Source organism: Nycticebus coucang, chromosome 1 (assembly GCF_027406575.1).
Source record: "Nycticebus coucang isolate mNycCou1 chromosome 1, mNycCou1.pri, whole genome shotgun sequence".
Classification (NCBI taxonomy): domain Eukaryota; kingdom Metazoa; phylum Chordata; class Mammalia; order Primates; family Lorisidae; genus Nycticebus; species Nycticebus coucang.
In genome coordinates this window covers 2,005,176-2,026,150 of record NC_069780.1, presented here as the reverse complement: position 1 = coordinate 2,026,150, position 20,975 = coordinate 2,005,176, and the positions used below count along the sequence as shown (strand labels likewise).

At 45.0% G+C, this 20,975-nt stretch overlaps 1 protein-coding gene across 1 annotated transcript; it reads right to left on the bottom strand.

Annotated features, from left to right (window-relative positions):
- Window positions 1-282: 282 nt before the first annotated feature.
- Window positions 283-15,299, bottom strand: ENAM (enamelin). Its single transcript, XM_053596260.1, has 8 exons — window positions 15,246-15,299; window positions 12,534-12,602; window positions 12,353-12,397; window positions 11,122-11,163; window positions 8,439-8,705; window positions 7,418-7,480; window positions 5,307-5,360; window positions 283-3,114 (listed from the first exon to the last, which is right to left on the bottom strand). Exons 1-8 carry the CDS (start codon window positions 15,297-15,299, stop codon window positions 283-285), a joined length of 3,426 nt encoding a protein of 1,141 aa, XP_053452235.1.
- Window positions 15,300-20,975: the final 5,676 nt, after the last annotated feature.

Here is a 20,975-nt window from a genome sequence, read left to right as displayed (position 1 = left end):
AAAAAGAGAAATTAGCAAGCAAAAAGAAACTAACCCAGACATGGCAGGGTGGCCACGACCTTTTGGTTCTGAACTGATTAGGACAGTGCTGGACCCCGTGACCTCCAAAGACCCAATCTCATTAGCTCCACTTGGGCCACTACTCCTATTGCAAGGAGGGGAAAACTTAAGGATCACCAAAAGGCAGATTCTTAATTGAGTTTTCATGAAAAAGGTTTGGGAATGATTGTGCAGAGTATTAGTTATCTTCTCTTCTCCAAGAAAGCTTGGCTGAGAGATTCCTTAGGCCTGAAGTAGTAAGCAGTCTTGTGGCTGGTCCTGGGGGATGGTCCCCCTCTGATGGGGTTCAAAGGGAGTGTGTTCATCTGCATCAAGTGGGTCTACGTTCACACTCCTAAACTGCTCTCCGGGAGCTACCTCTAGCAATGTGTCAGGATTTTCTGTAGTCACAATTTGATCCCCATCAAATGGGCCTTGCCTTCCATTGCTAGACGGGGTCCCAGGGCTGGAAGAGTGATGCTTTGCTGATTTGGAGCCAAAGCATGGTAACTGCAGGACGTGAGGTGGTCTTTGCAGCTGCCTCTCACCGTCCTTGCCCTGGACCTCACTCTGGATGTCTTCTAGGTTGGGGCCTTCTTCAGGGGCACCAATAACAAGCTGCTCAGGAGTAAGGCCGACTGTTCTTCCATGGAGCTGGTTGTCTTCAAAAGTTTGTTCCAGAACTTTGCTCCCATCTCCTCCAAGGTCACTTTTGAGACACGGTGTACTCTTTGATTGAAGGGAACTGGCTTCGGGAAAGGGCACAACTCCCCTCTGGCCCACTGGCCTCTTTGAAGAACATGGCGTGTTCCTCCTCAGACCGGACACATCATCTCTAACAGGACTCGGGCTCTGGCTTTCCCCGGGCAGTCTCTTCTCTGAGCTATTTCTTTGGTCGGGTAGAATACTTGCTGGGGTGATGACGTGTCTGGCATGCTTGGCATGACTCCCTTCTGTATATAGCGGGCTGGCATCTTGCTTCTCCCCTGGCGCAAGGCCATAGGATGGAGTGTAGTCTTGTAGAGCCAGTGGGTCATCCTTGGGCCCTGTGGGGCCACCCGCGCAGCAGGGACCTCTTTGGTGTAGGTGAACTAAATGTGCTTCTTTTTGATGTGATGGGTAACTTTGAGGAATTAAGTCTGGGAAAGCCACCTGTTTTCTTTCTGGTGAATTTAGCCTAGTAATTTGCATGCCATAGTTCCAACTGTCACCTTCACGCCACACTGGATTTTTCTGAAGCCCGGCAGGGGAGTTATTGGAATAGGGATGGTTCTCTTTCTGGTCTGGTGGACTAGCTGGGGCTTTGTGTAAATTTACTGTCTGGTCCCAGAAATTTCTGTAAAAATATGGTCCTCTTTCCTTCTGTCCTTGGACTTGAATCCTGTGGTCCCAAGAGTTCCATGAAGGAAACAAAGTGCTTTCCTCCTGTCCAGCGGCACTGTTGGTGTAATAGCCCCTGCTCTCTATAGGTGGTGACACAGTAGGAGCCGTATTATATTGGGGGAAATTATCATCTGGGCTCCAGGGATAAAGTTCATTGTAAGGAAAGTCCTCCCTGGGTTTTGGCGGATTATCTAGGGAGTAGGGAAGATACTCTTTGGGCTGATGTGAGGTGTATCGCTCCCCTTCATAGTGAGCTGTTGGGCCTTCTTTAAAGCTCAGGTCCTCACCCCATCTATTTTGTCCCGGAAAAGGTTCATCTCCAGTTGGATCGATTGGGTCCTCTTCATTATAAGGGACTGTCCCTTTCTGGTCTGGAGGATTTATGGGGTACAGTGGATTTTCTTGCTGCCCCATAGTATTGGGAGAATCCTCCCTCTCATCCCACATACTGCTCCTGAGGTATGGGGAGTTTTCCCGGGGAGGGTAGGGGTTATACTCAGGGTAGAAAACGCCTCCTCTGGCACTGTGGGAAGGATGAGGCAAATGTTCTTCCTGCCTCCCCGGATCCTCCTTAAAAGGTGGAGAAATTTCTTGGTGGTTCCAAGTGTTTTTTCCAGGAGGAAAACGTTCCCTTGTGGTAGAAGGGATTTCCTCAGGGTATACAGGCTGATATGTACTGTGCTTTAATTCTGGCTGGTTAGTTTCTGATTCATACGGAATTCTTCTTGGTTCTAAAACAATCCCTTTGGGCAAATTTTGGCTTTGGGTTTGTCCATTAGAATTTGGGAGTCTAGCGGAATCTCCTATTTGGTGATAGGAGTTTTCCCGTTGATCAATAGAATTAAAATTTGGGATTGGTGTACTTCTTTCGGGATGAGGCAGTTTATAATTGGATTTATTAACTCCGTACTGTTGAGGCTTTCTCCAGGGCCCAGTTGGATCCTTTGTAGGAACAACTATTCTTTCCCTTTGGCCCAGTGGCTTCTCCCTGGGATTCTGGACTTTTTCACTGGGGCTGACAGTGCCGTGTTTGGGACCCAGTGGAGCAGTGCTGGCCCCCAGGGGGTGTTTATTTAGCTCCTGAGGCTTTCTTCTGATGTTTGCTGGATTTCCTGAATAATTGGGATAATTGCCTCTTGAAGTGGAAGGATAAGCTTTGTGATAAGTTGGGTTTCCTGCACGAGCTACTTGCACAAAGGAATTCCACCGAGGACCCCTTTGAAATTGTTGATTTCTAAAAAAAGTCCCCGTCTGCCTATGGCCCATGGCAGTGCCAGTGGGATACCACTGTCTTCCTGAAGGAAAACGCCGTACATTGGGGTTTGGGTAAGTCTCGCGAATATTTGGCTGACTTGGTCTCCACGGGCTCTGACTTCCTGGCACCCCCTGGCCTGAAGCATTGACCGCAGGGGGTGGAGTGACCCCATTTGGGGTCCCAGGGCTCGGCCCCAGGCCGCCGTTTCCTGTGGGGTTGGTGTCATTTCCTCCCGGACTCCCTCTGGGACTCGGATGGGTAGAATTAGTCTCTGTGGCTGTGGCTGTTGTGTTAGCTGTGGGCTCTGTGCCTGGACTCTCGGCTTTAGGGGGATCTTCTTCTTTTGGTTTTTCAAAATCTTGTTCGAACATCTCTTCTGAGTAGTATGGTGGGCGACCTCCAAAGCCATGATATCCAAAATATCCGAAGTAGGGGTTCTGCAGGAGAGAAGGTGGAAATGAACGGTTACTGTGTCCCACTGTGAGAGGGACATCCTGCCAGCACACGCTTCTTTCAGGGCCACTGGCCTCACTTTCCTTCTGGACGTGGATTCCTCTGGGGTCCCCCACCCTCTCCCTCTGGCTATCTCCTCTGGTGCTCTTGGTGATCACTCCTATTCAGCTTTCTCTCTTTAGGGGTAATACTGAGTCTGAGTTGTTGTTGTTTTTAATCAAGGAATCCATTGTCTATCCTCATTTTTCTGTTCTCATTTACACACCTGCCCTAAGCAATCTATTGCATGCTAATGCATCAGCCAAGGAGTTTAACAACCCCGTGGGACTTGACTCAGCAATAGAAGCTTCATGCATGCTCTGCTTTAAGTGTGTTGACACGTGAAATGCCTCCAAAAGGCGTCGCTCTCAGTTCTGGCAAGGCAACAGGGTTGCCCTGAGGAAGACTCCACGAGCAATTCCGACAGGAAGCCCAATGCTGGGCTCCTCGCCCCTCAAAGCTCCTCTGACATTCAATATTTAAGCAACATTCTCCACTGTCTACCTGGTTTCCCAAGTTCCTGCTCTCTCCCTTATTTCCCCAGATAATTAATGACACAGTCCCATAAAATCTAAACTTTCAGCCTGTCCCCTCTTCTGTCATCTGCAGTGCCCTAGATGGCTTCAAAACTTTTCTTCCTGGCTGGTCTCTGTATAATCTTACTCTCCTCTAATCTTGCCTCTCTGCTGCCATCAGAGGTGGGGGATGTGGAAATTCTGCCACTTTCCTCTTTAAATATGTATTTAAAGTTCTCCTTACTGAGATCAACCCTGACCCCTTTAGCATAGCATACAAAGCCGCCCAGCGTGGTGCTAAACGGTGGGTTTGAGTCCCATTCCATCAGTGTGAGCAACACGATGCCGCTGTCCTCAGCTCATTCATTTGTAATGTGGGGATAACAGTAACATAACTGCCTTTTAGATGGTCATGAGGGTGCAGAGAGGCATCATAAGTAAAGCTCAGTGCCTGGCACTTAGTGCCTAGGAAGTATATAATGGTCGTCATAATAGTAATAATGTTTTTTTATCATCATCTGGGCTATAACTGTAACATTCCACCTCATCTCCCCGCCCTTTTCCAGTTGCAAATCACAACTACTATTAGTTCTCTGAATTCTCTGCCCTCCATATGCTTCGACGTTTGAACACAGCTTCTTTGTGTTGAAACTTCTTCCACCTACACATTTGCCCGTCCTGGCGAGCTTGTCTCTTCCTTCAGGATTCAGCTGGATGGCTCCCATCTGGGTCCTAACTTCCTGGGCAGAATGTGGCCTGTCTCCAGGCGCTGCCCAGCAGTAGCAACTTCTGACACAATCATCATTCCTCTGCACTCAGTCGCCTACTTCCCTGGGATTCTCCCACTTGATTCTCCCACGTAAAGTTTTTGAGTGAAAACACAATGCTTCTCATCCTTAGCTAGCACAGTGGGGCATGCTTCATACATTTTTGTTTAATGTGTGATTTAGTTATTAGGAGCCCCATCAGTCAGCATGTGAGTTAGACATTTGTGTGGTATCTAGTAATTCAGTAGGTGAAACTGAGTAGTAATTTATCTTCTCCAGGCTTCATTTTATTTGTACTATGAAGAAGTTAGCTAATCACTGAATTTCCTTCTGAGGACAACATTCTAAGATGCTCCTACACAGCCGCCTGTGTTGATCACTGTCTGGAGCCCATGACCAATCTCAAGGTCACTGGCCTGATCTCTGTTTCCTTTCACTTTTTTATTTTTCAAAAATCCCAGGAGCTTGAGCTACAGGCTCATGTGCTGCATTTTTTTCGATACTCTTTTTTTAATTTTTATTTTTTATTAAGTCATTTGTACATAGATCACAAATATATTTATGCTATTATAGGATTCGATGTGTTGATTATTTGTACCAATTGGAGTGCTTGCATCCTACTAATCAACATAGCTCTCACCTCATTTACCAATTACAGCATTAAGGCATTTGTGTTCTACACCTGATAGATCCAACTTGTACTTGCAATGTGCTCCATAGGGTGGTCTCCCTACTATCCCTCCCTCCATCAATGCACCCCTCCCTTCACTTCTCCCTCCCCTAACTTTCTTATTAGAGGTGGATGAAAAGCAGAATGAATGGACTGAGATTCCTAACCAGGAAGGCAGCACTTACCCCTCCTTCTTCATTGCTGACTGGCGGGCGCCCGTAGCCTGGTGGAGGTCCCCTCTGAAAAGTGAAGGACGCAGTGAGCACAGAGGAGAGTCATTCTCTGTGCTACCTACCCCTCTGTGAGACCCCAATCTCTAAAAGTAGCCCCAGCTAGTGACTGGGTGAGTCAGCACTGTGAGGTGTTAGCCTCTGAGTCACTGGCTATCTCAGTCTGGCTAAGAGTTAGGATCCAGTACTGAACTTTGGTGAATATTAATACAAAGGCTTCAGCTGAATCCTAGACTATCTTCCTTAAAACATGCTGTATGGCTGTATCCCTACAAATCACTCTGCCTCCCACACATGTGTGACAGACACAGAGTGCCGTTAGGATCCAAATATCCATATTAGAACATCTTATAATAAAGATTAAATGATGATGTTACTTTCAGAAGCTCGCTTCATATTTAGGGTTGACAAACTGACAATCCTTCTTAGAGTGTTACCGTAACATTTTTATGTGAACAAGACTAATTTTCCTCATCAAACTTGGAAGCTGAGTTTCTGCTTAGGGATGGCTACCCAGTGGGAAGGTTTAGAAAAGTGATTTGATTCCTGTGAACTTTCAAGAAATTCTGTGTAGATGAGATTAATAGTTATTCCAGCATGAGAATTGTGTTTGTCTCCTCTTTTAAATTTAACTTTTAAGAACAGATTTTAAATGTCCATACCACAAGGAAAAAGTATGTGAGATAATTGGTATGTTAATGTTCTTGATTTAAGCCTTCCATAACATATACATACATCAAAACATCAATCATACCACATAAATTTATACAGCTATTCTTTGTCAATTAAAAATAAGAAAATAAAATTAAAATTAAATAAAAAAAATTTAACTTTTAAAACATTTTTTGAGATAGAGTCTCACTCTGTGTCCTGAGTGCCATGGTGTCTTCATAGCTCACAGAAACCTTAAACTCCTGGGCTCAATTGGTAACTCTTGCCTAAGCCTCCCGAATAGCTAGGATTACAGGTGTCTGCCACAACATCTGGTTGGTTTTTCTACATTTATTTATTTATTTATTTTTTCAATTTTTAATAGAGATGGGACCTCACTCTTGCTCAGGCTGTTCTCAAACTCCTGAGCTCAAGTGATCCACCCACCTTGGCCTCCTGGAGTGCTAGGATTACAGGCATGAGCCATCCCCGCCTGTTTATCTGCTTTTAAAATCTTTCCCTGGTACTTCGTTTCCTTATCCAGTATGGCCAGTAAATAGAAGTCAGTCTTAAAGAAAAAAACTCCTGACGTTTTACTCTTTGAAACATATTGTTCCTCGCTGATAAAAAGCCCTTCTTGGTTACAGGGTTAAAAAGAGAAAAGCTATGCCACAGCAGAATGAACTGTCATCAAATATTTATTGTTTTGTTTGTTTAACAACAATTGGCCTTTAATATTTCCTTACGTAAAAAATTTATTTGGGCTTCCATTATTTTGAATGCTTATGGTATAATTTCAGTATTATGTTTTAATGATTCTTTTTTTTTTTTTTTTAAATCACTACCTTATTTATTTATTTATTTTTTGCAGTACCTGCCACCTCTGGTACATGGGGCCGGTGCCCTACTCCTTGAGCCATGGGCGCTACCCCTGTTTCAATGATTCTTGAAGCATTCTTGTAAGTAATATTTTGCAAGACTATTTACAATGATGTATCTATGCCTAGAAACAATAGGATATGATGGAATATCTTAGCCTGTTCATAGCTTACCTTGTCATTTTCGAACTTCATTCTGTCCCCATTTCCCCATTATATTAAATGAGGATAAGATGTTTTCCAATCTTGTAAGGCAGCAGAGCAATAGCAAAGAAGTAGCCCAACCTTTTAAGATTAATTTATTAACTAAGTTTTTAATTAGTATCTGGTAATTTAGGTTGCGTTCATGTCACCAGTTGGGTATAAAATTCATTCAAAAATTACTTTTTTTTCCTGCGTGATTACTGACGTGAGGATTTTGCTCCAGACTCTCTACTGATTGGGATACGGCATTCCATTCCATTGTATGAACTTACCTTAATGTAAAATATAACATACTGATATTATTTTTCACTTTTAGTGTACAAAAATCCTCACCTGTGGGATGTGCCATGGAGGTGGAGGGTAGGGGAAGAGCCCATTGCTGAAGGGAGAGAAGGCCTGGAGGGGAGAGAGAGTGATGTGGAATTGAGAAGATAAAGAGTCAAACAAACCAGCTACATACAGTAGAAACTGATGTCTAGGACTCTCTGCATCAAACTGCATTTTTTTTTTTTTTTTAAGAGCAAAGATGATCATGATAATAACAATTAGTATTACGGAGCACAGCCCTAGGCACTGTGCTCAGCGTTTTGTTGCTAAACTCATTTCATCCTCACACAACTACAGGGGATGCCTACTATTACTTCCCCCATTCAAAAATTAAGAATATTAAGTTCGGAGCAGTCAAGTCACTTGCCCAAAGTCTCATAGCTAGTGAGTGGCTGGAACCAGTATTCAAACCCAGGAGTAGCTTTTCATTCAATTATATACTCCCCACGTGTATAGTAGCGTCTGATAATAGATATTAACTGACTAAAAGTCAGGGTTTTTGAAGCACCGCCCTGGGTGAGGGCGTGAGAAACCGTCTGTACCCCTGTCTCTTAGCAGGACCGGACTGTGCCCTCCGGGTGTGCGGGCAGCACTGTTAATTCCAGAGCTATACTTCATATCATCAAAGCTTAGATCTGGAAGAGACTCAGAAACCGTTTAGTTTACTCACGGGAAACAAATCTAGGAAGGTGAAGCGGTTTGTTCAAGATCTCACAACTAATAAGGGTCAGGGCAGAACTTGAACCTTTGTTTCTCGACCCCCAGGTTACCGCTCCTGCTATCACACCACTTTGCCTGTGGATCTTAGAAGGAGCTTCTAGAGGGCAACAATTTTTAGGTAATTTTGAATCAAAGGAAGCTGGAGTTGAGTGCCATGCAGTTTTGGGTAAGTGTAAAAACAAAACAGCACATAGCAGTGCCGGGGGGGTCCGGGGGGTCCGGGGAGCACGTGTGGGGGCGCACGTCCCCCCAGGCCCTCCGAGGACACGGGTGACTCCGGCCCGGGGGGTTTCTGGACCAGCCTCACCTGAGGGGTCTGCCCTTCTTCCTTGGGCTCCGGCATGTCATGCGGCGGCTGCTTCAAAGGCCGCTTTTGTGGTGTCTTTTTTGGCTGAGTCTGGTTGGGTTTATGGGCCTCCGGGGTTTGGTCAGTCTTGTTCTGGCGTTTGGGCGCCGAGGGTCCGTGTGGCGGCCACGTCCTGGGCGGGGGCTGAGGCCACATGGGCACCTGGTACTGCGGGAACTGCTGTGGGGGCTGCAGACCGTTCCCGTAGGCCCGGCCGAGGTGCGCCATCTGCAAGGGTGGCGCAGGTGTGAGACTGGGGGTGGGGGACAGACTGGGGGGCTGACACTATGGGGGTGGGACAGCCTGGGGGGCTGAGACTGTGGGGGTGGGACAGCCTGGGGGGGCTGAGACTGTGGGGGTGGGACAGCCTGGGGGGGCTGAGACTGTGGGGGTGGGACAGCCTGGGGGGGCTGAGACTGTGGGGGTGGGACAGCCTGGGGGGGCTGAGACTGTGGGGGTGGGACAGCCTGGGGGGGCTGAGACTGTGGGTGTGGGACAGCCTGGGGGGGCTGAGACTGTGGGGGTGGGACAGCCTGGGGGGCTGAGACTGTGGGGGTGGGACAGCCTGGGGGGGCTGAGACTGTGGGTGTGAGACAGACTGGGGGGCTGAGACTGTGGGTGTGAGACAGACTGGGGGGCTGACACTATGGGGGTGGGACAGCCTGGGGGGCTGAGACTGTGGGGGTGGGACAGCCTGGGGGGGCTGAGACTGTGGGGGTGGGACAGCCTGGGGGGGCTGAGACTGTGGGGGTGGGACAGCCTGGGGGGGCTGAGACTGTGGGGGTGGGACAGCCTGGGGGGGCTGAGACTGTGGGGGTGGGACAGCCTGGGGGGGCTGAGACTGTGGGTGTGGGACAGCCTGGGGGGGCTGAGACTGTGGGTGTGGGACAGCCTGGGGGGGCTGAGACTGTGGGGGTGGGACAGCCTGGGGGGGCTGAGACTGTGGGGGTGGGACAGCCTGGGGGGGCTGAGACTGTGGGGGTGGGACAGCCTGGGGGGGCTGAGACTGTGGGTGTGAGACAGACTGGGGCGCTGACACTGTGGGGGTGGGACAGACTGGGGGGGCTGACACTATGGGTGTGAGACAGACTGGGGCGCTGACACTATGGGGGTGGGACAGACTGGGGGGCTGAGACTGCAGGGCGTGACTCAGACCCCCCTCCCTCCCATGTCAGCCTCTGAACATCAGCCAAGGATTTTAACAACCCTGTGGAACTTGACTCAGTAATAGAAGCTTCAAGATCTTTAGCTGGAATCTCTTTAAATGTTGTCTTATTCTAGAAGAACTTAAGTCTTCTAGACAGCCAAACAACTAACCAAATCAAAAGGCAAAATAAGTTGAGAAATTTCACTTTGAGAATTTGATGATTTTCTAACTCTGAAACCCTGACTCAGGTAAGACGTGTACAGTCAGGTTAGGGAGGATTTGATGGCAAGTTTAGAACCCATGTGACTTGTCATAGGGCTGAATACAAAGGAGAAAAAACAAAAGCAAGGCAAAGGAAGTGAGAGTATAAAGAAAAAAAGAAAATAAAAATTCCATCAGTGTGAATACACCAACACGGTGGCTGGGCTGCTTGGTTATGGAGAGATCCTCACTAATTCTGTTTTCATTATCAAATCCCCCCAATTACAAGACTGGGCAGGGAAGCAAAAAATAGCTATAATGCTGATTTATGGATTTAGGATAATTTATGATTCAGGTCTTATGGCATCAATTCCCATTCAGACATTTCCTCCTTGATTTAACACCTGCCTCTGTCCTCACCCTCATTCATTAGCCTCTTGCTATCTAGTGGATGAGGTGCCCATGATGTGAGGACTGAGGGAGACAAACTGCAAATCTTGCCTCAAGGTGCAGAATTTCAAATCAAAGGCAAAGTCACTAAAACCAAGAATAAGGATTCGAAAAAGTTGGGCCAACCAAGAATTGAGGAAGAGAAAATTGGCAGTGATGATGATTTTAGGCAAGAAGATTTAAAGGAGAATGAGATGAATAAAAAGGATTAAGAGAAAATGGATGAAGTCGTCCTTGATTTTCCCTCAACATAGCTCTCATGATTATGCCATGGAAGTCAGAAGTGACGTGTGGAATTATTGTGCTATTATGTGATTTTCTTGGAAAAATTATGCCAAAGGATCCAACTGATAGTTGATTCCTTGTTGGTTTGTTCTGAGAATTAGCACACAGTGACAAGAATAACCTACATGCATTTAAATAACATAAAACACTCATTTTGTAATTTTAGCATTATCTTTCAAGATATTCCAAATAAAATTTATCCCTCCCAGTGTTTATTATACAGTTTTTGTTATCATTATTTGTGAACTCTTGGGTGACATTTTTCCAGAACCTTTTTTTCTTGGAGATATATCACCAAGATATATATACAAACACACATACATCTCCAATCTGTCTTGTAATTATAACAAATTATTTTGATTTACATTGTAAGATCAATGAATAAGGATAAAATTTGGCGTGAGAGAAAATGTAAAAGTTTTTTTCTCTCATCAGAACGCTTAAATGATTACATTGTGATTATATGCGTAGATCAGTGTCTTATTAGCTACAAAAAGCCTTATGATGGAGCTTTCTGGATAGAAACAAGAAATTGGCAGAAACAGCAAAAGAGGAACTTACATGTGGGAAGTTCATGAAGCTGAACTGGCCGTAACGCATCATCTGTAACGACAGGAATCCAGGGACCCAATCAGTGCCTCCTCCAACCCACCCGATTTGTAGGAAACAAGTTAAATTTCTGATTTTAAGGCACAGCAGTCATAATTTCTTTTATGAGCTGTGCATGAATTTAAAATACATATACAATTAAAGATACTTCTACAGCACTGTAATTTTTAAGTCAGAATTTTATTTTGAGGAGAATCAATATAAAATTGTAGAAAATGAAAGTCTGGGTGGCAGGCAGCCGGCCACGTACACCAAGGGTAGCGGATTGGAACCCAGCCCAGGCCTGCTAAACAACAATGATGGGTGGCGCCTGTGGCTCAGTGAGTAGGGGGCCGGCCCCATGTGCCAAGAGTGGCGGGTTCGAACCCAGCCCCGGCCAAACTGCAAAAAACAAACAAACAAAAAAAAAAACAATGACAACTGCAACCAAAAAAAAAAAAAAAATAGCTGGGCGTTGTGGCAGACACCTGTATTCCTAGCTACTGGGAGGCTGAGGCAAGAGAATCGCTTAAGCCCAAGAGTTTGAGGTTGCTGTGAGCTGTGACGCCACTGCACTCTACCCAGGGTGACAGCTTGAGACTCTGTCTCTCACACACACACAAAGAAAGTCTGGTCTACATGGAAGTTTTTGAATGTCCTACTCTTTTGGAGTTCAGGATTTGAGGATGTAATAATTACTTGACAAGATGATTCTTCTTTCTGATGGGTATTGAATTTGATTAATGGTCCTGGATTTGAGTCACTTAAAAGATATTTGTATTTTTCAGCATCTACCTTCTAATAACTCTTGGTACAAATAGCTGGTTATCAAAGAAGCTAACATCAATTAGATTTTCACATAATCCGCATTTATCTTAAATGTGAACACTGAAGCACGTGGGTCGGATGATGGTGGAGAAATGACTACTTTGCCTTGCTTTGAGAGTTTAAGACTTTCTCATTTGTTCACTTACTGTTTTTAGAGATGGGGTTTGCGCTGTCACCCAGGCTGGGATGCAGTGGCACGGTTCCAGCTCACTGCAGCCTCCAACTCCTGCACTCAAGGGAGCTTCCTGCTTCAGCCTCCTGAGTTTAAGACTTTAAGCTCTCCCTCTCTTTACCTTTTTCATGAGATATTCTCCTATTTTATGAACTTCTAGGCTAGGACTCGGGAAAGCTGTGCCCTACGACTGAACATACGTACCTCCTCACTTTTACTGCTAAATCCCGGCATGCGGGGCATGTGCATCTGGGGCATGTGCATCTGGAAGTGAGAGAATGTCAGTGACCAGTGACAACTTCAGTTGAAATAAGCTCTATGGCTTTCTCTAAGCTACGCAATAGCAGAACACAAAGGAAAGGCCTTGCATTTAAAACGTACTCACCGGCATAGCAAGGGAATTACCAAGCAGACCTAGAAAGACCAGGAAAATCTTCATTTCTCCTCTTGGTACCTGGAATACAAAGCTAAATTTAATTTTGAACTGCAAAATAATTATACTTAGGGCACTCTGAACTTATTTCTGTACCAGCCCACTTGTCTGTCAAGGATAGCACAGAAATAGTCTGAACCCTGCTGGCGTTTTTATGTTATGTTAAGAGACTATTAAGATAGTTATTACTTGGTACCATTCCAAAGTACCAAAAGGATCAGATTAAAAAGGAAATACAAAGAGGAAAGAGAACTAGAAAAATATGTAGCACTAGAATATTACATTAGGAAGTTACCGGAAAAACAGGAATATTGATGGATTTGAGTTTTAGTTGCTAGGTTAGAAAGGCATAGCAATGTCCAGCTACATTCGCTGCACAGAATAATCTCAATTTCAGTGAGAGCACACTCCAAAATCTGGATATTATGCCACTTTCTAAGATGCTATTGACAACATTCCACTGTATAGAGGTCAATTAAATAAACTGGAATATTTCAGAACCCTGTTTTTCCTTGTTTCTCTCCTGTTGTTTCTATCATCATTTTTCCCCTTAAAAATTACTTCTGCTGGGCAGCTCAGTGGATAGGGTGCCGGCCACATACACTGAGGCTGGTGGGTTCGAACCCGGCCTGGGCCAGCTAAAACAACAATGATAACTGCAAAAAAAAAAAAAAAAAAAAAAGCCAGGCGTTGTGGTGTTTAGCCTGCAGTCCCAGCTACTTGGGAGGCTTCAGCCCAAGAGTTTGAGGTTGCTGTGAGCTATGATGCCATGGCACTCTACCCAGGGCAACAAAGTGAGACTCTGTCTCAAAAAAAAAAAAAGAAAAAAATCACTCTGCTCAAGGTCTGGTCAGCAAAATAGGAATAAATAGGCAGAAATGTAAATGTATCTCTTTGTTGGATACTTGATTAAACTATAGAGGAAAGGTTGAAACTATAGACTCGTGAAATTTGAAGATTGTTGTTATGGATTTCATTTACCCTAATGTAGTCAATTGTTCAAGGCTTGTAAAACTAAGACCAGATTTACTTCTTTGAACAAGGTTTATTCTGAAGCACTTAATTGGGTAATTCCTTAAGAGAACTGTTTCTATTTGCAGAGAAAAATAAAGGTTTTCATCCGAATCATTCATTTTCATGATAAATCAGATACAGCCCAGTTCCTAGCATAGTAACCAGCATGTGGACCCCTTGTAGGGCTCGTTCTTTTGTTTTTTCCTTTTCTGGGCATAACCGTCTACCCCCTCTGCCCCCAGCCATGACTAGAGCCAGTGCTTGGCCCTGTCTCACTCCCTGTAGGACAGCAATGCAATTAAAGGACACCTAGGCGTGGTTACAACTGAATTTTCCCCAAATCATAGGTAGAATCTGTTATCTTTTGTATATTAGAAAAATTGAGAGACTGCAGTTAAACAAAGGAGGCAGTAACATGCACATAACTTTCCTACTGGCTAAAGATTTTCAGAATTATAACATCACAGAGAATTAAAAATAACAGCTGAAACTGGAGTGTTTAGTACAGGCTACAACAACACAAGGAGCCCGTGAAGAAACTACTGTGAAGCCTTTCATTTCTAAATGTTTCTAAGATCATGGCCCAAGGTTTTGAGGGAATGTTTGGATGTTTGATTTCTCTCTTGCCTGATATTCATTTCGACTCTACAGCAGCTGTCAAAGTGACTTTTTTTTGAGGCAGAGTCTCACTCTGTGCCCAGGGCTAGAGTGCTGTGTCATCATTATAGCTCACAGCCATCTCAAACTCTTGGGCATAAGCGAGCCATTTGCCTCAGCCTCAGCTTCCCAGGTAGCTGGGACTACAGGTATCCACTACAACACTGATTGGTTTTCATATTTTTAGTAAAGACAGGGTCTCATTTTGCCCAGGCTGGTCTCCAATTCCTGAGCTCAAGCAATCCACCTGCCTCAGCCTCCCAGAGCACTGGGATTATAGGCATGAGTGCCATGCCTGGCCACAGTGATTTCTGATAATGTGGCACACTCATGTAGAAAGATGTGCCTTTTTGTTTTTTTATTTTTTGGAGACAGAGTCTCATTCTATCGCCCTCGGTAGAGTGCTGTGGCGTCACAGCTCACAGCAACCTCCACTCCTGGGTTTAGGGGATTCTTTTGCCTCAGCTTCTTGAATAGCTGGGACTACAGGTGCCCACCACAATGCCTGGCTATTTTTTGTTGCAGTTTTGGCCGGAGCAGGGTTTGAACCCGCCACCCTTGGTATATGGGGCCGGCACCCTACCCACTGAGCCACAGGTGCCGCCCTAGAAAGATGTGGCCTTTTGTTTTGCAAATATACAAGGCCACCAACTTTCTCTTTTGTAAAATTAATATATTATGTTGGATGGTTTTTAAGATCCCTTTTATCTGTAGAAGTTCATGATTGGATAAAAGTCTACAGCACTTATTTTTTGAGTTAAAACTAACAGTCCTGATGACTGCGGTGAAGCAGCACAGCTATGCCCACCCTCCACAGCTGCACGTGCCCGCTCTCCACGGCTATGCCCACCCTCCACGGCTGTGCACGCTCTCCTGGGTGTTCCTCTGTTCTTCTGATGTATTTGCTTAGTGATTTGTGCTCCTGAAGGTACTGCTGGCAATATCTAGTTTGAGAGCTAGTATATATTGGGAAAAATGAATGAAAATACTCACCAAATTGTCTATCTTAGGAAAAGAGACTTCATGCCTGCACTGCAGCAGCAACATTTTTTCACCAAATTTTTCATAGGCCTCTAAGAAAAATACAGATTAAGCATAAGAAGAAACTCAAATAAAGAAATGGAACAAAAAAAAATGAAATGAATAGCAAAGCTTCAGCTCTAAGGCAGAATGTCATGTTGGCTACTTTATCCCATCATACCCTTGGTAGAGGGTCCTCAAAATCAAGCTTAATTTGTTCCGTGAAGAGCAGGGTGAAAGCTAAGTGACAGAAAATGACACAGGCGATGCATTTTGGCTTCAAGTGCAAGGTTGGCCAAACTGGACTTCTCTATGGGAGAGTGTACAAAAGTAAATGAGTTCTAAGTACTTTAGAAGAAAACTTGTAAGAAAAAAATAGACCAAATAAAGCAAGGAGTTTAAAGTTCTGTGAGAAGATTAGTCTGCAAGCAATGTTTACACAGCGAGCATCAAGGAATGCAGAAAGGAAGGAAATCAGTCAACATCTACGAGTTACATTCATGATTTGGCTTTATATAATTTATGCTGAGAGTCTCTAATACTCACCCAATGCCAGTGAGACGCTGCAGTCTATAAAAAATAACTTTTACTTGAACTTTGTTAGCCTGTCATTGAAATATATTTTTAATGGTCTACGCAGTGGAAATGACAACAAACTGCTGAAGCCAGGGAGATCTCAAGGAGAAAGACACATTTATTTCTTAATAATAAAACAAAAATTCTTCCTGCAGATGTCACGTTCAGTACCAAAAATGCTCAAAATAAAGATTCCTCCTCGTCAGAAAGCTTGGCATAGAAGGGCACATTTAAGCACAGCTTTGGGCCTGTGTAACCAATCAGCTCTGAGGAAGATGGTTTTGCCATCACAAGAGTTTAAGGCAAAAAAACCCCACATCCAACGTAAAATTTAAATGTGTTATTATGGGAGCTGTCAAATGAAGTCTCTTATTATGTATAATAACAGTCCAGGAAAATGAGCTTACAGCAGTGAGATTTAGAAGATGCTTCCTTTGGTGAATTTGGGTTTTGAAGTATGGAAACTTTGTTTATATAAAGATATTTTGGGAACAAAAGTGAATATTAGCCATATGCTAATGTCTTAAATCATTAGCTTTCATCAGAAGGGAGACCTATATGTAGGTTTACATATTTAATCAATACATTTTTATGTGTCGTTAAAATTAACCAGTATGTCAACACAGACAACTTGGTGACTAGAGTTGCTTCTTACCACAAGTGTCAGGCTGCCTTCGTCCACCTTTACAGAAACTGAATAGTGAGGGCACACATCGTGTGTCCACTGGGGTGAGTTTGCAGATGGAAGGACATGGAAGGGACGGTGTACTCCTGGAGCTGAGGTGGGGCCTGTGCCTGGCAGTTGACCGGGAGGCGGGAGATTTGATGTCCACCTTAGCCGTAAAGGTGCTGGGAGCTGCCACTAAGCCTCATTCTTGTTCACTTTCTGCTTGTTCACTTTGTTCCCTTGGCCACAACGAGATGTGGTCAGTGTCCATGACATAGACTGAATAAGTGACTCTTCATAGTGTTGGACTGGGTGGGAAAATAAGGAATCTCTTCTGCTTTAAGGGAAACCGCTTATGAGGTGCAGTGTACACTACTTGGGTACAATAAAAGTCCAGACTCCACCACTGTATGATACATACGTGTAATGGAATTCAACCTGTACCCCAAATACATTCAAATAAAAATTAAAAAAACACTAAACAATGCAGCCTAATCATATGTATCCTTATGTTCATCCAAAATAGAAAACAAACAAAACCCCCCATCCCACAAACTCTATAAAGTGTTCTGAAATCATTCCTTGCTGACTAACCCCCCTTTACGTGAATTATCTCTACTTACTTTGTAAGTTCTTTTCCCTCCAAACAATTACAACTGTTTGTGAACTTGTTTATGATTTCTTTTAACAATTTTAAAATGACTCGGTGCTTGTAGCTCAAGCAGCTAAGGCACCAGCCTCATACACCAGAGCCGGCGGGTTCGAATCTGGCCTGGGCCTGCCAAACAATGACAACCACAACCAAAATAAAATAGCTGGGCATTGTGGTGGGCACCTGTAGTCCCAGCTACTTAGGAGGCTGAGGCAAGAGAATTGCTTAAGCCCAGGAGTTTGAGGTTGCTGCGAGCTGTGACCTGTGACGTCACAGCACTCTACCCAGGGTGATAGCTTGAGGCTCTGCCTCAAAAAAAAAAAAAAATTTTTTTTTTTAAATGTATCTCTTGTTTTTTTCACTATATTTCCCTTCTCATCCATAAAACAAGGCATCTTAACCTGGGATTTGTAAACCCAAGAGACTGCATATAAGAATGTGTGCATTTGAGTGTAAATACGGTGCCCCTACCCCAAAAAATAAGCCGTGTCTTCCAAAGGCCTGTGAGTGCCTCACTTCCCTTTTATCCAGTTATTAAGATCCTCTTATTGCCCTAGATTTTAATTCACCAGGACCAGAAGTCTCTTAATTTCTTACTCTAGATGTGGTGGAAAAAGACTGGGTTTTAGAGTTGCCAGATCTGAGTTTAAACCTTCCACAAATTATTCAGCTGTTCAGTTTTCTGTTCTATAAAAAGAAGGCAGTAACTCTCTGCCCCATAAATGAAATAATAAATGTTAAATAGCTGGCCCCTGGAAGATGACAGTAGTGGCTGACTCATCAATGCACAAGGGGACTTCCATGGTTCCAATTATACCTTAGAATGATTTTCTAAGGACCTCAGGGTAAGAAATGCAGTCACGGTTCTCCGGGCAGATAGACCTCCTTATATAGTACAGCTATAGAGGGGAATCTGTGGATTTTTATTAGCAGAGCACTTGCTACGGCCGACCTCTGGGATCTGCTATGTGCCTCAGAGTGTCTGAGCACCCTCAGCCTTGACTTCTCTTGGAAACCATTTACCCAGCACATTCCCAGCCCTAGAGGTGAGAAGCTCTTCTAACATAGGAGAAGGAAAGGCACAGTTAATCTCTCACAGATCAAATGGTGAATAACATTTTATACTACAGACATTTCCAAAGAGGCCTCTCCATGCAAAGCCCTGGCTTAGGTGCTTGCCCGTCTTGCACAGAATGTAAGGATAGGAAACCTTCTGAATTAGACCTCAGCAGTGGATTCAAATTCTCTTGCACAGTTTTCTTGTTTTAAGTGATTTAATCTCTTTAAGAAGTTTCTTGTTTGTAAACTGAGGGACGATACTATTCCTTTCGTGGGTTTGTTGAAAACTTAATGAAATAATTCATTTAAAATTCTTAGCACATATGGCAGATAAATGTTATAAATAAATAAATGTTACCTATTATTATTATTAGAGGTAATGTTTAATTCTTGGAGCTCTGAGCAATAAGAACTCTCATATATCTTCAAGATCATCTTTAAAATTATTCAGAATCAAATAAGACTTTTTTTTTTTTGAGTTAGAGTCTCACTCTGGCTCCTGGGTAGAGTGCGGTGGCATCACAGCTCACAGCAATCTCAAGGGTTCAAGTGGCCCTCTTGCCTCAGCCTCCCAAATAGCTGGGATTACAGGTGCACAGTACAACACCTAGCTAGTGTTTTTTATTTTTAGTGGACACGGTCTCAGTCTGGCTCAGGCTGGTCGGGAACTCCAGAACTCAAGGATCCTTCTGCCTGTGCCTCCCAGAGTGCTGGGATTATAGGCGGGGAGTCAGTTTTCCCAGGTGTCAGGACACCAGGACCAATATTCTATAAAAGTCTTCTCTCTAAAAATGCAGAATGGTATGGACTTAATTAATATAGACTTGTGAAATTTCTATTCCAAAAACTGACATAAATTATGATTTTATAAAAAGTCTGGATTTTATAAAAAAAAAAAAAAAAAAAAAGCCTTGTTTGTCTTGGAAGTGAGAAAATAATCCTCCGGTATTGGGAATGTGGATGATGCTGGTTAGAATGAATCAAGCTTTCAATCAACAGCAGGGCCGACAGGATAATTGAGCGCGCTGAGACTTGAGTCTGTTACATCATTTCTTACCAGACATGCCCTAATCACCTTCCCAGCGTTGGCACCTACGCCGCCCAAGTGCACTCGCCCGACGTGTGCGTTTCCAGCCTCTTCCTAACAGGCCGGTCTGCGCGGGCGCAGCGCCCGCTTGGTGCTTCCCCACTGGTCTCCATCCACATGTTTCCATCAGGACTCACAGGACTGGGTCTCACCAGCTCTCCGTAGGATGGTGGAATAACGTGGTCCATAGCGTGTGTGGAAACTGAGGCTCAGGGCGCACAGCGCGCGGCCGCACCAGGGCTCCCTGGGCCCGGCCACCTGCCCAGGCGGGCAGGACGGCCACCTGCCGGGACCTTGGGGGCGCCAGTGTCCGGCTGGGTCCTGGGTTCTCTTGCCTCCTCTGGTGACCAGGTCATTCCCAGCCTGTCCAGGAGACCCGCAGGGGTGCAGCACACCAGGGTTTAAGGGAGAAGTGACCGGAAGGGCTGGGCTTTTAAACACATGAACACTTTCCCTCCGTGCTTTCTCGTAAGGCCATTGTCATCACTTTCTTCATTATGAAGATTTCTAAAGGGAGAAAAGAACCGAAAAGAGAGAGAGAGAGCATACATTTTCAGTTTAAGAACCCGTTTCCAAATGAGTGGAAGATTCCAGTGCCAAGAAAGAAAAAGGCTCCAAATCGCGGAATCCCGGAGTAGGTGGGGGGTGGCGGGGAACCTCAGGGCCGTGGGCAGAGCCCTGCCTATCCCCTCAGACCCACCCCGACTCCTCTCTTCTGTCATTTTCGGGCATATCCTGTCAGCTTTACCTTCGAGACGGACCACGTCGTGTGCTCCCACCTGCGCACCACCCTGATGCTTCTCGGCCCTCAAATCGGCACCTGGAGATACTTCAAGGACGTGACTCGGATCGAGCCCCTCCTCTGGCCCATCCCCTCCGCCGGGGTCAGGCCAGTCCTGACAGCATCCACGAGGACCGTGGGATCTGATCTCCCCTCTCCGCTGTCCAGCTCCTGCTACTCTCCACTCCTCCTCCAGCCCCGTCACCTCGCGGGACCACACCAGGCGCACTTCTGCCCCAGGACCTTTGCACTGGCCGTGCCCTTTGTCTAGAATACTTTATCTCAGAGTTTGCAAGGCTCAGTCCCTCCCCCCCGCATCGGGTCTTCACCCAATGCTACCTTCTCAGGAGGCCCGACCTAATGAAAACTGTACCATACCATCTCTCTGGTCCCCTTTCCTGCACTCATCACCAATTAACACATATTTTCTTTCTTTCTTAATTTGTTGTCTGTCTGCCTACACCACAATGTAAGCTCCAGAAAGGCAGGCAATTGTGTCTATTTTGCTCATTACTGTATCCCTAGAACCTAGAACACAGTAGGTGCTCAGGATGCATTTGTGGATTAAATATAATCTAGCAGTTCAGCCCTTTTATTGTGTAGAAAAAGAAGCTAAGGTCTGGACGGATTAACTGATTTCTCCAGGGTGTCCACTACTGGTGAGGGTCAGAGTGGGGGCCTGACTCTCAGTTTAGTGATTCTTTCTCCACAGACCAGCGTGTTCTGAGCGATGTTTAGCACTGACACCACAGTCCACGTTCAAGGCTCAACACAGTAAATAATAGTAGCGAGAGAAGCCCAGGTCAAGACCTGGAGAGTGAGAGTGGGAGAATGATAGAGTGACAGGCATGGCCACACATGCACACACACATGTACATGCA